Below are 17,085 nucleotides of genomic sequence, written 5' to 3' on the forward strand. Positions count from 1 at the left end.
TTAAGAAATATTTTCCTTCCCTTTAATTTAACTGTGTTGGCATTTTGAGTATTAATGGCAATATATGTTTTCTGTGATGATTTATTATTTATGCAGAAGTAGCATATAGAAGCTTCAACCAGCTCAGAGCCCCCTTGTGCTTTAGGTGGTGTTGTGACAATACAGTGGACACATGTGAGTATAGTGTTGTTCTTTTAAAAAATGGCTTGAGTAATGACAATACAGTATTTTAATGAAAACAGAGAAATGTGATTTAAAAGAATCACAGTGGTTTGGGTTTTATGTATGCAAAGGAGCTTAAAAAGGAGGAGGGATCTGAATAGCTTTAACATTGTGAAAACAATTGTAACATCATTCTGATTAGTTATAAGAACATAAGAATGGCCATACTGGGTCAGCTCAATGGTCCATTTGGCCCAGTAGCTGACACTGGCCAATGCCAGATGCTTCAGAGGGAATGAACAGAACAGGGCAATTTTGAGTGATTCATCCTGTCATCCTTTTCCAGCTTCTTGCAGTTGGTGATTAAAGGACACTCAGTGCATGAGGTTGTGTTCCTGATGTTCTTGGCTAATAGTCATTGATGGAACTAGCCTCCATGAACTTGTCTTTTTAATCCAGTTTTACTTTTAGTCTTCACTATGCCCCATGGCAGAGAGCTGTGCGCACTGACTGTGCATTATGTGAAAAAGTACTTCCTTTTGTTTGTTTTAAACCTGCTGCCTATTAATTGCTTCAGGTGATCCTTAATTGTTGGCTTATAGGAAGGGGTAAATAATTCTTCTCTTTTTCCACACCTTTAATGATTGTATAGACCTTTATCATATCCCCACTTAGTTTTCTCTTTTCTAAGTTGAACAGTTCCAGTCTTTTTATTCTCTCCTATGGAAGCTGTTCCACATCCCTAATCTTTGCCCTTCTCTGTACCTTTTCCAATTCTGATATATCTTTTTTGAGATGAGGCAACCAGAACTGAAGGCAGTATTCAAGGTGTAAATGTACAATGGATTTATGAAGTGGCATTATGATATTTTCTGTCTTCTTATTTACATCTTTATTAATGGTTCCTAACATTCTGTTAGCATTGATGACTGCCGCTGCAAATCGAGCAGATGTCTTCAGTGAATTGTCTGCAATGACTCCAAGATCTCTTTCTTGGAGAGAGTGTAAAGGGCTTCATTTGAAAATTTAACAATTAAGCAAGAATGGTTTGATGGACTATTTGGAAGTGAGCCATCAATGGTTCCATAACAAGTGGAGTGGCAATAGCAAATTTAGACCTATTTGAATTGTATGTGTAATTGGGATTATTTTTTCCAAGGTTCATTAATTGACACTTATCAACATTTATCTGCCATTTTGTCCCTCAGACAACCAGTTTTAAGAAATCTCTTTTTGTAACATCATGCCAGTAACAAAAACTTGAAGGTTCATTCTATTCACAATAACTCTACCCTGAGCCAAACAAACTGGAAGCTTAAAATATTTGGGTTTTTTTATATCAAGACTCTGTATCTGTTGCATATAAAGGCAACGTTGCTGGATGATATTGGTAAAAGTGTATAGTATTAAAATATTCATAAACAGTTCCAAATGTGGGATTAGATGGCTTTTGATAGGATATAAATCCCTTCACAGCTAACTGATGCCAATGCTGCCCAAGTGGATAGTATCTAAAAATTGTTACTGTGTGAAGACTGTTCCATAGTCTGTGTGACACAGCTTTCCATTCTTAGTACAGAAATATCCTCATCACAAAAAGCACTATATGGTAACTTCAGCAAGAAGGACATAAGGAATGCATAAGCATAGAAAGTCCACTAACGTCCCAATTCTTGAGATAGACATTGTAGTTCAAACTGAAGGCACATTGGTGGGGCAGCGCAAAGCCTGATACTTGTTCTGGGGATAAATAAAGGGTGGGCATTTCAAAGCACTGCTTATCTGGCATCTTTCAGGAGAGCTAAATTCATTTTGAAAATACAAATGGTGAGTGATGAAAGCAGTGATCAGTGGAATGACATTGCGTTGTCTAAAATGTGACATTTCATATTTGAAATATTGTGGCAGCATTTCCTTCTGGAGGTGATTCTTTTGAGAAGGACATCATAGCTCAGTGGCTTGGCATACTGTCCCTGTGGACATTTAGGCTACGTCTAGACTACACCTCTCTGTCGACAGAGGAATGCAAATCGAGCACATCAAAATTGCTATGAAGCAGAGATTTAGATATCCTGCGCTTCATTAGCATAAACATGGCCGCTGCTTTTTTCGACATGGAGCTTTTTTGAAAAAAATGGCAACCTAGACGTGGATCTTTTGAAAATAAATCCTTTTTCGACAGATCCTATATTCCTCAAAAAATGAGGTTTACAGGATCTGTTGAACAAGAGTTTATTTTCGACAGATCTGCGTCTAGACGGGCGGGGGGCAGTTTTGGTAGGTGGGTTTTGAAAAAGCTCTGTGTCAGAAAAAAAGCGGTGGCCATGTTTATGCTAATGATGTGTGGGATATTTAAATCCCTGCTTCATTAGCAATTTTGATGTGCCTAATCTACATCTCTCTGTCGACAGAGAGGTGTAGTCTAGACACGCCCTTAGTGTGCAGCAGAAGCTAATTCTAATTGAGATTATAATTGAGTCGCTAGTAATATAAGAACACTGCAGTGCCTGTGATTTCTCAGTTACCTATATTATGACTTGGAAACAAGAGCTTCAGTCTCATTAGGTTTATATGGCTATGCAATTTTAAATAAAAAGTGAGCCATAATAAGGCAACTGTCTCCAAATAAGAACCCAAGAAAATATACCATATTTTTATTGAATTTATCATTTTGTGGTACTGATAAAGCTATAATAAAGATTTAAGTGATAGCTTATTCAGTTAAAACAGTAATGCTGTTAAAGCTGTCATAACCTTAGCTATAGTGAACACTAAAGATGGTCTTCATCTGAAATGTTATTCTACAGAATTTTTAAGTGATGTATATGTAGTAGTATTATAATCATACTTTAGGCAGGTCCCTACAAGGTCCTAAGCACCTGTAACGACAATTAAAGAATGAGCCAAGGGCACTTAACAACCTTCAGAAATACTCAGCACTGTGCAGGAATGCTCCCTATATTAATATTTTTACCCGTTGATTCTTCTTGGGAAACTCCCATTGATTTTGTTTAGAGTTGCCCATGGGTGTTATGGCATGGAAGTATCGAGGTGTGAGGGTAGTGAACAGAGAAGAGAGGATGCTTTAATGTACAGCCTCTCCCCGACTTACGAACCGGTTACGGACCAAGCAATTGGTCCATAACTCGGTTTGTTCGTAAGTCAGACCCCATAGAGTTACATGCAACCGCGCTGTTTGTAAGCGCGGATCGCATTTGTAACTCGGGGTCCACCATTTACGATAGCTTCGGTCGTAAATGAGAATGGTCATAAGTAGACCGTTCGCAACTCGGGGAGTGGCTGTATATATTTCTCAGGACGCAAACAAGGAAGTTCACTTCCTTGAGCTGAACAAGGAAGTCACTCAGTAGTTCCTCTTGTCGCCCCAGGAAAACTCCAACTCACTTCTCCTGGGGGACAGCAGAGGAGCTAGCAGGACATCAACACAGTCCTGCTTTATAAGCAACTTGAATCTATTTATAGTTTTGGAAGAATGACAAAAATCTATTTTTTTCATACACAGTGTGTCACCATAACACAGCCCTTCAGCTTACCAAGCAAATAGACTTAAAACTCTCTTGGCAGTGGCAACTCAGTGGTTCTTATTAGGCTGACAAAGGAACGACATGGCAGGTGTAAGTTGTCAAGTCAAGAAAACACGGATGCATGTGGTAAAACACATACTTAAGTCCTGCCCTAAGTCGTGATGGTTTGTTTTTCTTGAAGTGAGGACTTATTGCTGAATCATTAATTATTGGTACTCAATACAGTAGACTTCTAATAATCCGGCACGTTTGGGACTTAGGTGGTGCTGGATTATCGGATATACCGGAGTCCCAAGAGGTACTATAAGGGGGCATACTCCCAACTCAATCCCTCCTCCCCACCTTATGCTCGGGTCCCAGAGCCACCGGTACAGCCACGCATCTCCCTCCAGGTGCTGAGGCATGTGCGCTGAGTGGCCAGCTTTTCAATGAGCTGGCCGGGATGCCGTGTGCAACCCAGTCCCCCTCCCCTCTCCTTACCTTCCCCAGAGCCAAACACCTCCCCTCCCTCCTGTCATCCAATCCCCCTTCTCCTCCAGTCTTATGTCCGTGTCCTGAAGCAGCTGCCTGTGCTCAGTGGCCGGCTGCTAGCACATGCAGGCTAGATGCTCTGTGCGCTGGGGACCATGAGTGGAACGGCGCGAGCCATGATAGCGCATGTGGCTCACAGCAGCTCGGCCGTGAGAGTGGCTGACCTGAGCAGTTCCGGGTTCCAGTTAATGCCGGACTATCAGGAGTGCCGGACAACTGGATGCCAGACTATTGGAGTTTTACTGTAATTAAATACATGCATACATTGCATGCTGCTTGGCCAAAACCCATCAGATGACAAGTACCTTGATGAGCATTAATTTCAGTGGGAGTTGCATGTGCACTGAGCCTTTCAGAATTTGGTCCAACTGGAGCTGAGGGCGCTCACCCCTGCAGAGATTGTGCTGAACATCTTACAGCCTGGGTGTCTTGTGATCTAAATGCAGCTTGGCAAGAAAGGCCAGAGTGCAGGCAGTACTTTCTTTGCAGGTGATGAACCAGGCCTGCTTTTCCTGGTAAAGGAGACAGCTAGAGTTGAGGTGCCTTGGTTTTGGTCACCAGAACAGTGATTGTGCTACAGTCATCTATCATAATTGTACAGATGGTATTTTTTCCCTTTAATTGATTCTAATAAAATCAGTGCTCTGTCCTACCACAACTATACTATGGTTTCGAGGTATCTAGCCCTGGGGATTAGAGTGGAAAAAGTTCTCTTTTTAATTTGCTTTTTAAAACCTCATATCACTGATATGACAAACAAACAATAATAAATAAGAGAACCATATTTCACAGTTGATAGCTTTCATAAATTTTTAAGGAATGCGTCAAAGAAATTGCTGAAACAAAGCTATCATGGATGCTGTATGATGAGCAGATCTAAGAGACACTTTAATATTTAACAAGACCAAAAGCCTTTAACAACTAATCATCTTTTACTGGCACTTGCCCTTTGGCCTGGCAAGTGACTGTGTTTCTAAGGGATTAACATTTTTTACTTTCTAATGAATTATCATTCAACAGTAAATATATATGGCAGGATGGAACTGTTTGCTCATTAGTTTAGTTCAGGAAGCAGGATCTTTGTTCATATATCTTTATTTTAATAATACTTTATTTAAAACAATACTTCCTATTCTTTAATAGTGCCTTTTCAGCCACAAATTATTCATATTAATTAATCGAGCTTTACAACATCCTTGTGCTATCAGATGGGTATGCAGTGACTTCACATGAATGGGCCTTGATTCTGCAGAGCTTAGGCCTTGTCTACACTAAACAGTTTGGTCAACAAAAATCAGCTTTCCCCAACAAAACCATGGTGGAACACACCCTGCAATGTTTCTCCCACCGATTTAACTTTCCTACTATGCTGACATAATAAAACCACCTTAACAAATGACATAAAAATTTTTGCAACTAAGTTAGAGCAACGCAGGGTTAATGTAGACACTGCACTTGCTTATGTTGCCCTAACTGTTTACCAGGAGGTGTCTCACAATTCCCACTCTGGTCAGCACAGTGGAGCAGTTTCACCTCTGCCTCATAAATGTCATGAGGAGCACTGCAGACTCTATGACCATAGAAATACTTTTCTTAGTGAGGTCTAACCTGCCCAAAAGGCAGCACCAGCAAGCCCTTAATTTTCTAAATGCACTTTCAGTGGTCATTCTGCACCTGCTGAGTCTGTTGTTGAAAAACTTCATGCTACTGCCAGAGTTTCCAGTCTAAGTCTTCAAGAGCTGTGGGAATAAGGAGTAGGCTGCGTCTCCCAGGATTTTCATGGACACTTCCACAAGTCCTGTTGGAATTTTCTGGTCTAGAATAAAAGTCCCTGCATACATGCAGCTTTCTGTATAGGCCCGTGTTTCTGAAGATGGAAATGTCATGCACCTTCTCTGACTACCTTCTGTTGATGTCAGTGGAATGATCCGGTGCACCAGTGGTTGCAGTACTATTGAGAAGTAGCCCCTTCTGTTCATGTACTCTGTCTCAAGAGTATATCTTGCGATAGGTGTGGGGCCAAAATTGGGATATATATGCCATCTATCACCACACTGCAGTTAGGGATTCCTCTTACTATTCACTGTCCATTGTCCAGAATCATAGTCCTTCATAGCAGGAGGCAATTAACAGCCCTGCACACTTGCATCACTGCAGAGATAGTGAGTGCAAAGTTTATACAGGAAATTGAAAATGGCATACCACATAGAAGCCCATGGACTAATGGAATAGAAAAAGCTACATTATTGGGTGGTGAGCTCATCCCTATAATGCCCTGTGATCCATTCCCAGAATACCTAGTGTCAGAAGATGGTGATTTGCACAGTGCAATAGCTACTCACAGTGCTGTGCTCCATCTGTGCTAAAGCACCAACTGTGCACACACTCTGCCAACACAAGGAGCATTGTGTGAACATGCACAAGTGATGTAATGATAGCAGTTTATCAGTGATGACAAAACTTATGTCAGCTCACGTCAACCTGTAGTATAGTCATGGCCTTAGGCACATGTTTGAAGTTCAACAGTCTTAAGCCACATTGAAGTCAGAGGGAGTTAGATCCCAATTTAGGTCCCTGTGCACATAGTCCATCATGAAATACCCAGGAATAGAATTCAGTCCTGACTTCCAGTCTCCGTATCTACCTACTAGTCTTCACTCTCTTCCATATTATCTAGATTCAGGTGCAGCAAAAAAGTGCCTAGAAATAAGACATACCTATATAGGTTGTGACACTTGTATGTATTTTTATGGAAACAACAGTGATCTGAGTCTATTAAGGCAGTGTATGCAGCATGATTGTACTAACAATGATGACTGTATTTTTGATATGCTACACTAATGCTGAAGCACTGACAAATATATGGGAAAATATTTTCCGATTGCTTTAGAAGTAATCTGAACCCTGACTGAACTTTTATTAGTCTCTGCTATCATTTGCTCTTTTGACATCAGAACAAGGAAAATATCATTTATAACAACTTATGTAAAGTCCCAAGTAAGAGGAATGATCTTTTCAAAGAATGGAATCTTAAAAAGTGAAAAGTGTGTTCTGATTTCATAAATTAAATAAATTTATGGTTTCATAAATTAAATTATTGGACAGGAAAACACGTATTAATCAAAAATTATATATCCTTTAGAAAGAAAATATTCTTTCAGAGATAATCGGAATGCCATAAAATGGTCACACAGAACGGGCAATTTAACAAGTGATCCATCTCCCAGTTTCTAGCAGAGAGTGCCAACTCATAGTAGTTCAGTAGATCGCATTTTTAAAGATACATGTGTAGATTTGTTAATTTGTATAATCCAGTTGGAATGACATATCCAGAGGCAATAAATCAATTGAAAAATGGAAATATATTTTTAAAAGAATTAAGCTTAGTTATTTATGCAATTTGAGAATCACAATTATTTATACATTTTGACATTCTAATCTTGACACATAATTCAACTTAAAATTCACTTTTCTCAAAGGCTAATTGACAGGAATCTCTAGAATATTTATGAAAAATTAATTTGCCACAATGCTAAAGCTTATTCACTGGAATGTCTGTGAACTATAAACACCGGAAGGCCATGAATATAGTCAAGACCAATATATGAAAAAAATGCTGATTTTCATAGGTGAATATTAATTCTCCTCTCCCAGTTCACTTTCAGTTCTTCAGAGGAGGAGGGGAGAAGTCTTTTGGGCCAGGCATGGAATTGGGAATTAAGAGATAAATCACCTTGGCTCTGCTTCTACATATCGACAGACTGCTGTGGAGCTCACTTGAAGTCAATGCGGGTTTGATCTGGGGCAGGGCAATGTCTGCACAGAACTCATGATGTGATACCTTAGTCCATGTGGTAAAGTGAGGATAAAAATACTAACCTGTCTCACAGGGTGTTGTTGGATTGTGTTCATTAATGACTCTGAAGTCCCTGCGACAGAAGGCATTAAATAAATCTAAAAAAACAGTATATAATTCAGAAACAATTTCTTTGAAGGTACCATATGATGGAGAAATTGATCTTGGTAGTGATTGCCATCGACTTGCATTGATTGAGAGATGAATTTATGATCGTAGGCAGAAGTATCTTGCTAATCTGTTCTTACAAGCTCTTTAAAGTTAATGGGCACTAATCAAAAATATCAATATCCACTCATCCATTTTGACATCCATTATGCACTTCTTCCCCAGGAACCCATCCGAATTCTTTTAAACAAGTTTTTTTTTTCCATTAGGTGGGTGGTCACACCATGTTACCCATTCGTTGGATGCCTCCTGAGAGTATCATGTACAGGAAGTTCACCACGGAAAGTGATGTTTGGAGCTTGGGAGTTGTTTTATGGGAAATCTTCACCTATGGCAAACAGCCGTGGTATCAGCTCTCAAACAATGAGGTGTGTATTAGGCTCTGTGGATAATAAAATGTGCTTGAGATGGTGGAATTTAAATAAAGATATGGATGCCACCAGGGAATCATCTCCTGATTGGAAAGGATAACACACAAGCTGCCATGTTATTTGCAATAAAAAATCACTATACTCTTGCCAACACTTATGATATCACAAGTGTCATAGTTGGGGTCCACTTTTCTTGGGGTTTTTAATTTTTCCTGCTAAGAAAGAAGGTTGTTATCTAAGCTGAATACAAGAAAGTTGTGGGCTAGGTTGGAACCTTCCAGGAGTATGGAGAAAAAAACTCAGGTGACAAGGTGTAGCAGTCTTGCTAAGGAGAGGGGCTGGAGTACATCTTTAGTACAGATAGTCAGCAGTGTGGGGACATGACTCAAGAACAATGCTGCTGTCCCATCGCAATCTATAACAAATTAAGGAAATTGGAAGTCCTTTGCAGCCCAGGAAAACTCCAACAGGGATGAACCCTTGCATCCCCTGTGATGCCTCTGTGAGAATGTGGGAGTGGATAGTTCTGAGTGAGAAAGGGGCATGCAGCGTGAGATATGGAGTATGTATGACACCTCCTACCACAATTGCCAATACTTAGGGTACTTGTGCTCAGTTGCAGTAGAGGCTTTTGTGGGTTCTACAGGTGAACTGAAGCCCTCAGAATGAGTTAACCTTTTAAGTAGGCCGGCCCCTTCAAGTTAGGATTTGGGGACACTGATGGAACAGATCTGGGAAACATATCCCATTGTTGCCCATGAGTTCAGTAGACAGAGAATTTCAGCCAATTTAGCCCCTTTCTTAAGAAATTCATACTGAGTGCTTGTCTACAGAGGAAAGTTGTACCAGTATGAGGCAAAGTATGAATTTAAACTGCTATGGCTATATCATTTCACTCCCCACAAGGACCCTTTTATTCCAGTCTAAGAATGCCTTTATCTGGTTTAGCTGATGTCATTTTGGAATTGGTTCAAGCTATGCCGATAAAGCCAGTCTTATTGCAGAATAAGAGTGTCCACGTGGAGAGTTATACCAGTATATTTATAGTGGATTAACTATACCAATAGAACCAGTGAAATGTTCTTATGTAGAAAGGCAAATTTCAGAAGACTACAGGTTCGTTTCGGAAAAGTGTCCATGAGCTCAAGTGCAGATGCAGCCTTAGTCTGGATATGATAGCTATGTATCTTAGGTCTGCAAAACTGCAGGGAGAGGCTCAGAGAGAATTCTTCTCAGGCAGCTGCCCTATTAGGGGAGATCTGCAATGCCCTGTTGTGTCCATCACACTCCTGCTTCCTACTGTTGCATCTGACCTGCCCCTTCCCAAGGGCAGATTCCCAGACCTGCAAAGTTCTACCGGCATCTGTACACAAGTGGTTGGTGTCCCAGAGGTCACTATTCCCTCATTGTTCCCATCAGTCATGGAGGGGGTATATCCTGGTGGATGATCTCCCTCCTGTATCATATAGTACACCTGCTCCTGACTAACAGATTAAAAGTGCCCTCCACAAGAGAATCCTGCCTAAAGATACATTTGGGTACAGAGCAAACATAGGTGGTAAAATCCTGACCCTATGGAAGTCTATGGGAGTTTTGGCACTGAGTTCAATAGGGCCAGGATTTCAGCTATGATGCTGATGGATCAGATGGCTTTTTGGAAGCTCTTTGAAGTAGGAGATTAAGGGTGTTGGGCAAAAGTTAATAGGGAGATGTGCCAGGCATAGGTTTCAAGTGGTCTGGCTGAGCTAGACATAAAAGTATTGGTCCATTGATTCTTTCTTTGCTCTTTCACTAGGTGATCGAGTGCATCACTCAGGGCCGAGTTCTGCAGCGACCTCGCACGTGCCCAAAGGAAGTGTACGACTTGATGCTAGGTTGTTGGCAACGGGAGCCTCATATGAGGCTCAACATCAAAGAAATCCATTCCCTTCTTCAGAACTTGGCCAAGGCTTCTCCAGTGTACCTGGATATTCTAGGCTAGAGCCTCCTAGCATTTCCTCTTCTGGGCTGTGTGAATGAATGTGTTCAACTGCCGCTGAACTCCATCAAAATATGTTCTTAACTCTAACAGCAGTAATGGTATGGCAAAGATGCGGAGAAGCTTTCAAAGGGCAAGCAATGTGCACTTCTCCATCTGTAGACACAGTATCGACTTCTTTGACATCACTGAGATGTATCTCTTTCTGTTTCTCTCATTTCCTCTCTCTCTCTCTGTCTCCTTCTATTCAATCTGGCTTCTGCGTAATTGTAACTCTGCATAGACAAAGGCCTTAAAAACCTGATCTGTTATATCAGCAGACACTCCAGATTGCCCACCACAACTAACAATGCCTTGTCGTATTCATGCCTTTGATGTGGATGAAAAAAAGGGAAAAAAATATTTGACTTGAACTTTGTGACTTCTGCTGTACAGATATTGGGAGTTTCTATTTATTCACCTCTACTTTTTTGCTTCGGTGTGTCGGTGGACAAAGAAGATTGGTGCTCTCTATGGGAAGCTTATTTCTAGCTAAGATAAAGCCAGGTAGAAAGAAAATGGCATTGTGAGAACCGCTATATGGAGGAACTCTGGGATCAGATGGCATCCAACCCTACTCAGAAACACTGAAATGATTTAATGGGAGGAAAGTATTCCCTGCTTTCCTCTGGGAGCCTGTCTAAGGAGTAAAGAGATTGTTTAAAGAGTGTGCTTGGTTAGCACTTTTCATCACCAGATCCAGTACAATGGTCTGTGGTAAAAAGAAAAAGATGCTGCCTGCATTGCACTAGATTACACAACACTCTGATAAACTAAATTTCAATCCCTCAGCATATTTTAGAGTAGGCTATTGTGTAAACACTGGTATGAACATGTTCTCCAGCTAACCTTTGGTAAGACAGGCTGAAGCTAGGCTTATTAATGTACACTATGAATTTCAGGGTCAAGTGTTGAAGCTGAGGACTTTGATCAGACAGAACAAAGTTGTAGATGCTGAGGCAAGCTGTAGATACCATGCTTGTCAGGCAGCACATTCCTACTGCTCTCCTCCATTCCTGTTGTTTTCACTGTGCAAGCAAAATTGTGCATGGTCTTCGTCGATTAATGCCCTTTGTGCAGAAACTATTGCTCATCATGTTGTACACTCTGATAGGAATAGCAAATCCATAAGGGAATAACACGTATTTAATTAGAGGGAGCTAATGGAGGTCATTAGCTACATTCAGATATTTTTACATTGTAACAGGTATGATAGGCTGATACTACTCAAATAATCTAAAACATGGAAATAGCAGATTATGTTTGAGCCATGACGGGGGTAACGGGGATAGAATTAAGTCCCTGGAGACAGTTAGATGTGATCCTGCAGTTATCACTTGATATTCATAGCATACAGATCCTGAGTTCATCACTACTCTCTGATTGATATAGTGGTGTCATTCCCAGCATCCACAGTTCCTTAATTAATTTATGTCTGGTTGGAAAGGCATTGTGTGCATACGGTATATGCATGGCCACTGTGCTGATGGCAAGTGCATGGGCATCTTTGTTTATTTTTCAAACAGATGCTGAAGATTTAAAATTTAGATTTAGGATTATTTTTCTTATGAACTTTACAAATGGAAACAAATCTTACCTGTTCCTCAAGAACTTTTGCCTCCCTCTGTGAGGGGGCCTGTGCTGCAAAAAATTGTCCTTTTTAAAAAAAATTTTTTTGAGCCAGATCAAAGAGTAATAGTTCTTCATCTTTGTGTTGTGGTATTTTATTTAATACGTTAAGCATTTTATTTTTGTAAGTGTTCCCATAATATTTTAATATATAGTTTGCTTGCATATTTTATTTATTGAGGCACTTTCTTTTTTTCCTTCAGTGGCTTTTAAAGCCAGCTCATAGAGATTTTGAACATTTTCAGAAATAAAGCTATTGACTGGACAGTGATGGAGTTGAACCCTCCTCTTTGTCAGTGGGGGAGGGGGAGTGTTAAAAATAAACTTAACAATGTAACTATAAAGCCATATGCAGTATTTCTTTAATAAACCAGATATTATTTCTGAACCACTAGAACTGGAAATAAAAAAAATCAAATCCAGGAGACGATTAATACAAAATGGGCTTTATGATTTTATCTGGGCTGTCTTAGAAAGTTTGAATAGCGATAGCCCTGTTTAAAAAAAAAAACAATGTTTAGGGAAACCCATTCTCTTGAGGGTTGAATTTTATGTATTTACGAAATTCAGTTTCAATATAATGGAAAGTGGAAAAGAAAATGTAAAGTAGCAGAGTCCACTGAGACTGCACTTTCAGTGTAAAAAGGGAAAGTGTGTTGGAGAAGGGAGGCACAAAATTCTTATCTGTTGTATCTGTTATAGTCCTTTATGCCCTTTAGAAAACTATCCCTTCTGTCTCCAAGATATTGTTTTGGCACTAACCTGAAATCAGACAGGTCGGTTTTGCAAGAACTGATGGAGTATATACCAAATATGAAAAAAAAAAAAGTTTAACTGAGTGGTATCCTTTTTTCATTATTAAAAGAGCATACTAGAGTCATGTATGGAGAAGATGTAGTATGTTAAAATACTCTGTGCAACCACCATATCAGTATGTCAAACTTAAAGGACCAAATGTTCTATAGAGCCAAAAATATGGATAAATTTGGCTTATATCACACGTCTGACCAGTATTGCATAAAAGCTGTAAACAGTGTAGACTGGCTACTAACAAAATCTAAATGAGATTTTGCATTTAATCATAAGAAGGGGTGTAAGTGTAGCAAAATGGGTGGAAAAGAGAAGAAATATTTTCAAATGGCAAAGCGGGGTGAGTGTATGTATAGACATTTGTCGTGCTTGCAATTTCAGCCAAATCTTGTACACTGAGCAAATATGACAATCAGGCTCATTACAGAATCTTTCTGGACTATGCTACAAACTGATCATATATATAATAAATATTATATATATGTGTTTACATAGTGTATGTATATATTCATGGGATATACAGATATGTATATGTGTGTTATAAATATTTGATTTATACATATGCAGACATGCATATTTAGTATGTGTGATTGTGTGTATATGTATAAATTTACATATACATATAGTCTAACAGATGATAATTAGGGTACAATATTACTAATAGACTGATAAAGTTTGCTAAATAACCAAAATCTTTTTTCCTTTAATATTTCTTTTTCTATGTTTATACGATTTAACTTTTATGTGAATGCTGTTCTGCCTGGGAGGAGGGAGTACTAGAATGCCAGAGATATTTTGAACAATCAACATTTTTTCCAAATGATTGTATGAACGCAGTCCCTCCATTATTGTCTAATTCATTGATTTTTTTGCAGAGAAATGAATGGCTTCAAGCTTCCTGGAGGAGAGTTTGGTTTAAAATCATTTCTGGTTTTGTGCTATTATTGTTGTATTGTTCCAACAACAGTACTGCAGCTCCACTGGCATATTGCACTTCTCTTCAGTTACAGCATAATTCCAAGAATAAGACGGAATTTTTCAGACTGCAACACAAATGGTAGAACAATGGTGAGAACTCCAAAACCCTGCACTAATAATGGCAGCAAGCTAGTATTGGGAATTTCCCACATTCCCTCTTTCACTCTCAGTAAATCTGCAGAACTCAGCAACCAGCTGTGGCAAACAATATTTGTAAAGCAACAGCACCCCATGAGGCATGTTGTAACTTCTTTTTACATAGGAGTTCATTCATTTTGATTTATAAACCAAACTATTTATATATTGTCTAGTGTTCAATAAATAATTACCATTTCTCTCTCTCTCTTTCTCTCTCTCTCTCCTTGAAGATATTTTTGTTGTGGTTTATATGGACTTTCACAGAACACTTTAAAGATAAAAGAAGCAACCCAATAAAGCAATGGAGTCATTGGCTGACTAAGTTATAATGCATATATGTAATAAGTCTGTCTCCAGGTTGTTACAAACTGTAAAAGAAATTCAAATATTGTTGTAAAAAAGTAGGTGTAGGGTGGGGTTGATGGTTCTGGTCAAAAGTGAAGGTTTTGATAGCACAGGAAGCCGTATTGTTGTCAGGGCAGGGATGAACCACTACTGCTCTGAATCAAAAGGTCCTTGAAGAGCCTTAGTTGATTTATTTATTTATTTTAAAACATTTTTTGCTACATTTATCACAAATATGAAGCAAAAAAAAAAGTCTACAATGTTGCAGGGAAAACACTGTGAATTTCACAACAGCAACCAAGTGACTATTTTGCCATCTTTTTAAAGTACGTCTCAGGAGAAGAAATGGGAAACGATGGGTATATTATTTTATTGTCTATGCATTATAGGCCAGGTCTATGGGCTTTTTTGTTTGCTTGTAGAAAGGTCTGACTGAAGACTGGCTGAAATGTATTTTATAAACACAGAATACTTTGGACAAGCATAGCAGAAGCTGCTTCTAGCAAGGCTGTTTGACAGGAAGGTATAAGGAATCAAAAATCAAATCAAATCTTTTCAGAGGCCTATATCTTGCAGCTTATATGTATTGTTCTTTAACTTAATTAAAAACAAATGTTGAACATGCAGCTGAGAATGTTTTATACACAAGTAATTCAATTCAGTGTAGATATTTAATTACATCACCAATAGAGAAAGTTTCAATTTATTATGAAATAATTGGCCCAGCCCTGCTCTCTACCTATACTTCATGTGTGTATATATATATATATATATGTATATTTCAAAATGCCAGTCTCTCTCTCTCTCTCTCTGTCATGAGAGAGACAGAGAAAGTGAGATATCTGCATATAAATATAGATTGCTAAATTGTCACTAAAACTGTGACCTGGTGTTTAGAGCTATCTTTCTCCTTTCTTTTTCTTTTTCTTTTTCAATGTGAGGTCCCTGTGCAGATAATTAATGGTTCTTGTTTTGCAGTTTGTTATAGAAATTCATTGCTTTAAAAGATCCAGTGCATCTTGGCTGATTTTGAAGTGATGCCTAAGTATCAGTGTTAAAAGGTTTGTTTGTGAATCCTGTGGCCAGCTTCTGTCAACATGACATGGAAAGTCTCTTGTACTACAATGTATTTAATACAAATGATGTCTTTCAATAAACAGTGTCATCAAAAGAAAGACTGTAAGTGATACAATGATGATTACTTTAAAACTGTACATAATTGTCATGAAATGTGCTGTGGTATTTTCTTTTATTTGAATCACAATAATGATTGTTTATAAAACACAATAATGAATGGCTAAATGTGCTTGGAAATGTGATATAGTTACAGTCTAAAATAATGATTATAACAGACCCCTACAGGTACTGTAGCTCCTATGAGATGATAGACGCACCACAAAAAAATACAGTTATAAAATTTACTACTTGTATTTACATAATTAGGGCTATTTTTTTTCAAACAACCGAGTCTTAAAATTAATCAATGGGAAAATTTGCACATATAGGTACATGTGCATATGAATACTTGTTCATCATACAGTTATCCACTTAGCATACGCTGCCCTGCAATAACGTGTTTATGAGTGGGTAAAAGTATTTTCTGGCTACTGTTTAGGTGTATACTTTTAAAAATGTGTCCCGTAAACCAAAGCACCATTAACAAACTAGTGCAGATTATGGTTTGAGTTTCTTCCTTGTCCCAACATAGCATTAAAATGTTGTGAACAAATGTAGCATTAATTCCAGGCTAAATAGCAAAGTAGTTGAAACACCTATATAGTAATTTCAAGACAATGCAGTGTGTATACATTCACCTTGGTTTCATAGTTGAAGATCCTGCTATAGGTTATTCATTTACTCAAGGCCTTCAAGTATAAAGATCACCGATAGGAAAGCTGTTGAATGGCTACCTCTGTTTGACTTGGCCAAGAGGTCTGCTTGAGATTGCAAGAGCTGGCTGTCAACTTTCTAAAAGTTTGAGGGGAAATTATCTGGCAAAGAGCAGCCCAGCACAAGACTAGTCTGATGTTATAAAAATAGCATCAAGATCCGTGCTCGTGTGACTGCCAACAAGTGGGACTGAACCTGGGACCTTTGAAGCTTAGTTCATGAGTTTTGCAGCTTGATCTATAAAGCCAGTGTGTCTGCTGCTAAGACTGTAGAGGAGACTACAGGTTTTTTCTCTGTAAGTGGTCTAGGTGCCACTACAAGAGACAGTGAACCACAGCCAGGTGGTGTGTGGGTTAGACTAGCAATGTACTTTCACTTGGGATATGTTTCTGCAGCCTGTGGAAGCAAGCCTCCTAGGGTGGGTTGATAGACTGAGACTAATAGGGCTCCCGTGAGTGCTCTAAAAGACTTGCGTGGACAGCACTTTAATGTTGTAGCTCAGGCTGAAGCCCAACCTTTGAAGCCCAGGAAGAGATGTGGATTTCAGCCTGCCAACAGGAGGAGGGCAAAGGGGTAGATGCCCTGCAGCCAGGTGATTTAAAATAGCCCAGAGCTCTTGGCCATTGCTTCTGCAGCAGCAGTGGC

At 39.1% G+C, this 17,085-nt stretch overlaps 1 protein-coding gene across 3 annotated transcripts in view; it reads left to right on the top strand.

Moving 5' to 3' along the window:
- The window catches only part of NTRK2 (neurotrophic receptor tyrosine kinase 2), a 286,834-nt gene extending 271,109 nt beyond the window's left edge, over positions 1–15,725 (top strand). For all 3 annotated transcript variants that reach the window (XM_075931774.2, XM_075931775.2, XM_089779251.1), the window contains 2 exons: positions 8,472–8,630; positions 10,429–15,725. In XM_075931774.2, coding sequence (XP_075787889.1) covers positions 8,472–8,630; positions 10,429–10,614 — 345 coding nt within the window. In that variant the 3' untranslated portion in view covers positions 10,615–15,725. The remainder of the gene's footprint in view (positions 1–8,471; positions 8,631–10,428) is intronic.
- The last annotated feature ends 1,360 nt before the right edge of the window (positions 15,726–17,085 follow it).

The sequence above is a fragment of the Pelodiscus sinensis genome, chromosome 6 (assembly GCF_052426305.1).
Source record: "Pelodiscus sinensis isolate ZL-2025 chromosome 6, ASM5242630v1, whole genome shotgun sequence".
Lineage (NCBI taxonomy): Eukaryota > Metazoa > Chordata > Testudines > Trionychidae > Pelodiscus > Pelodiscus sinensis.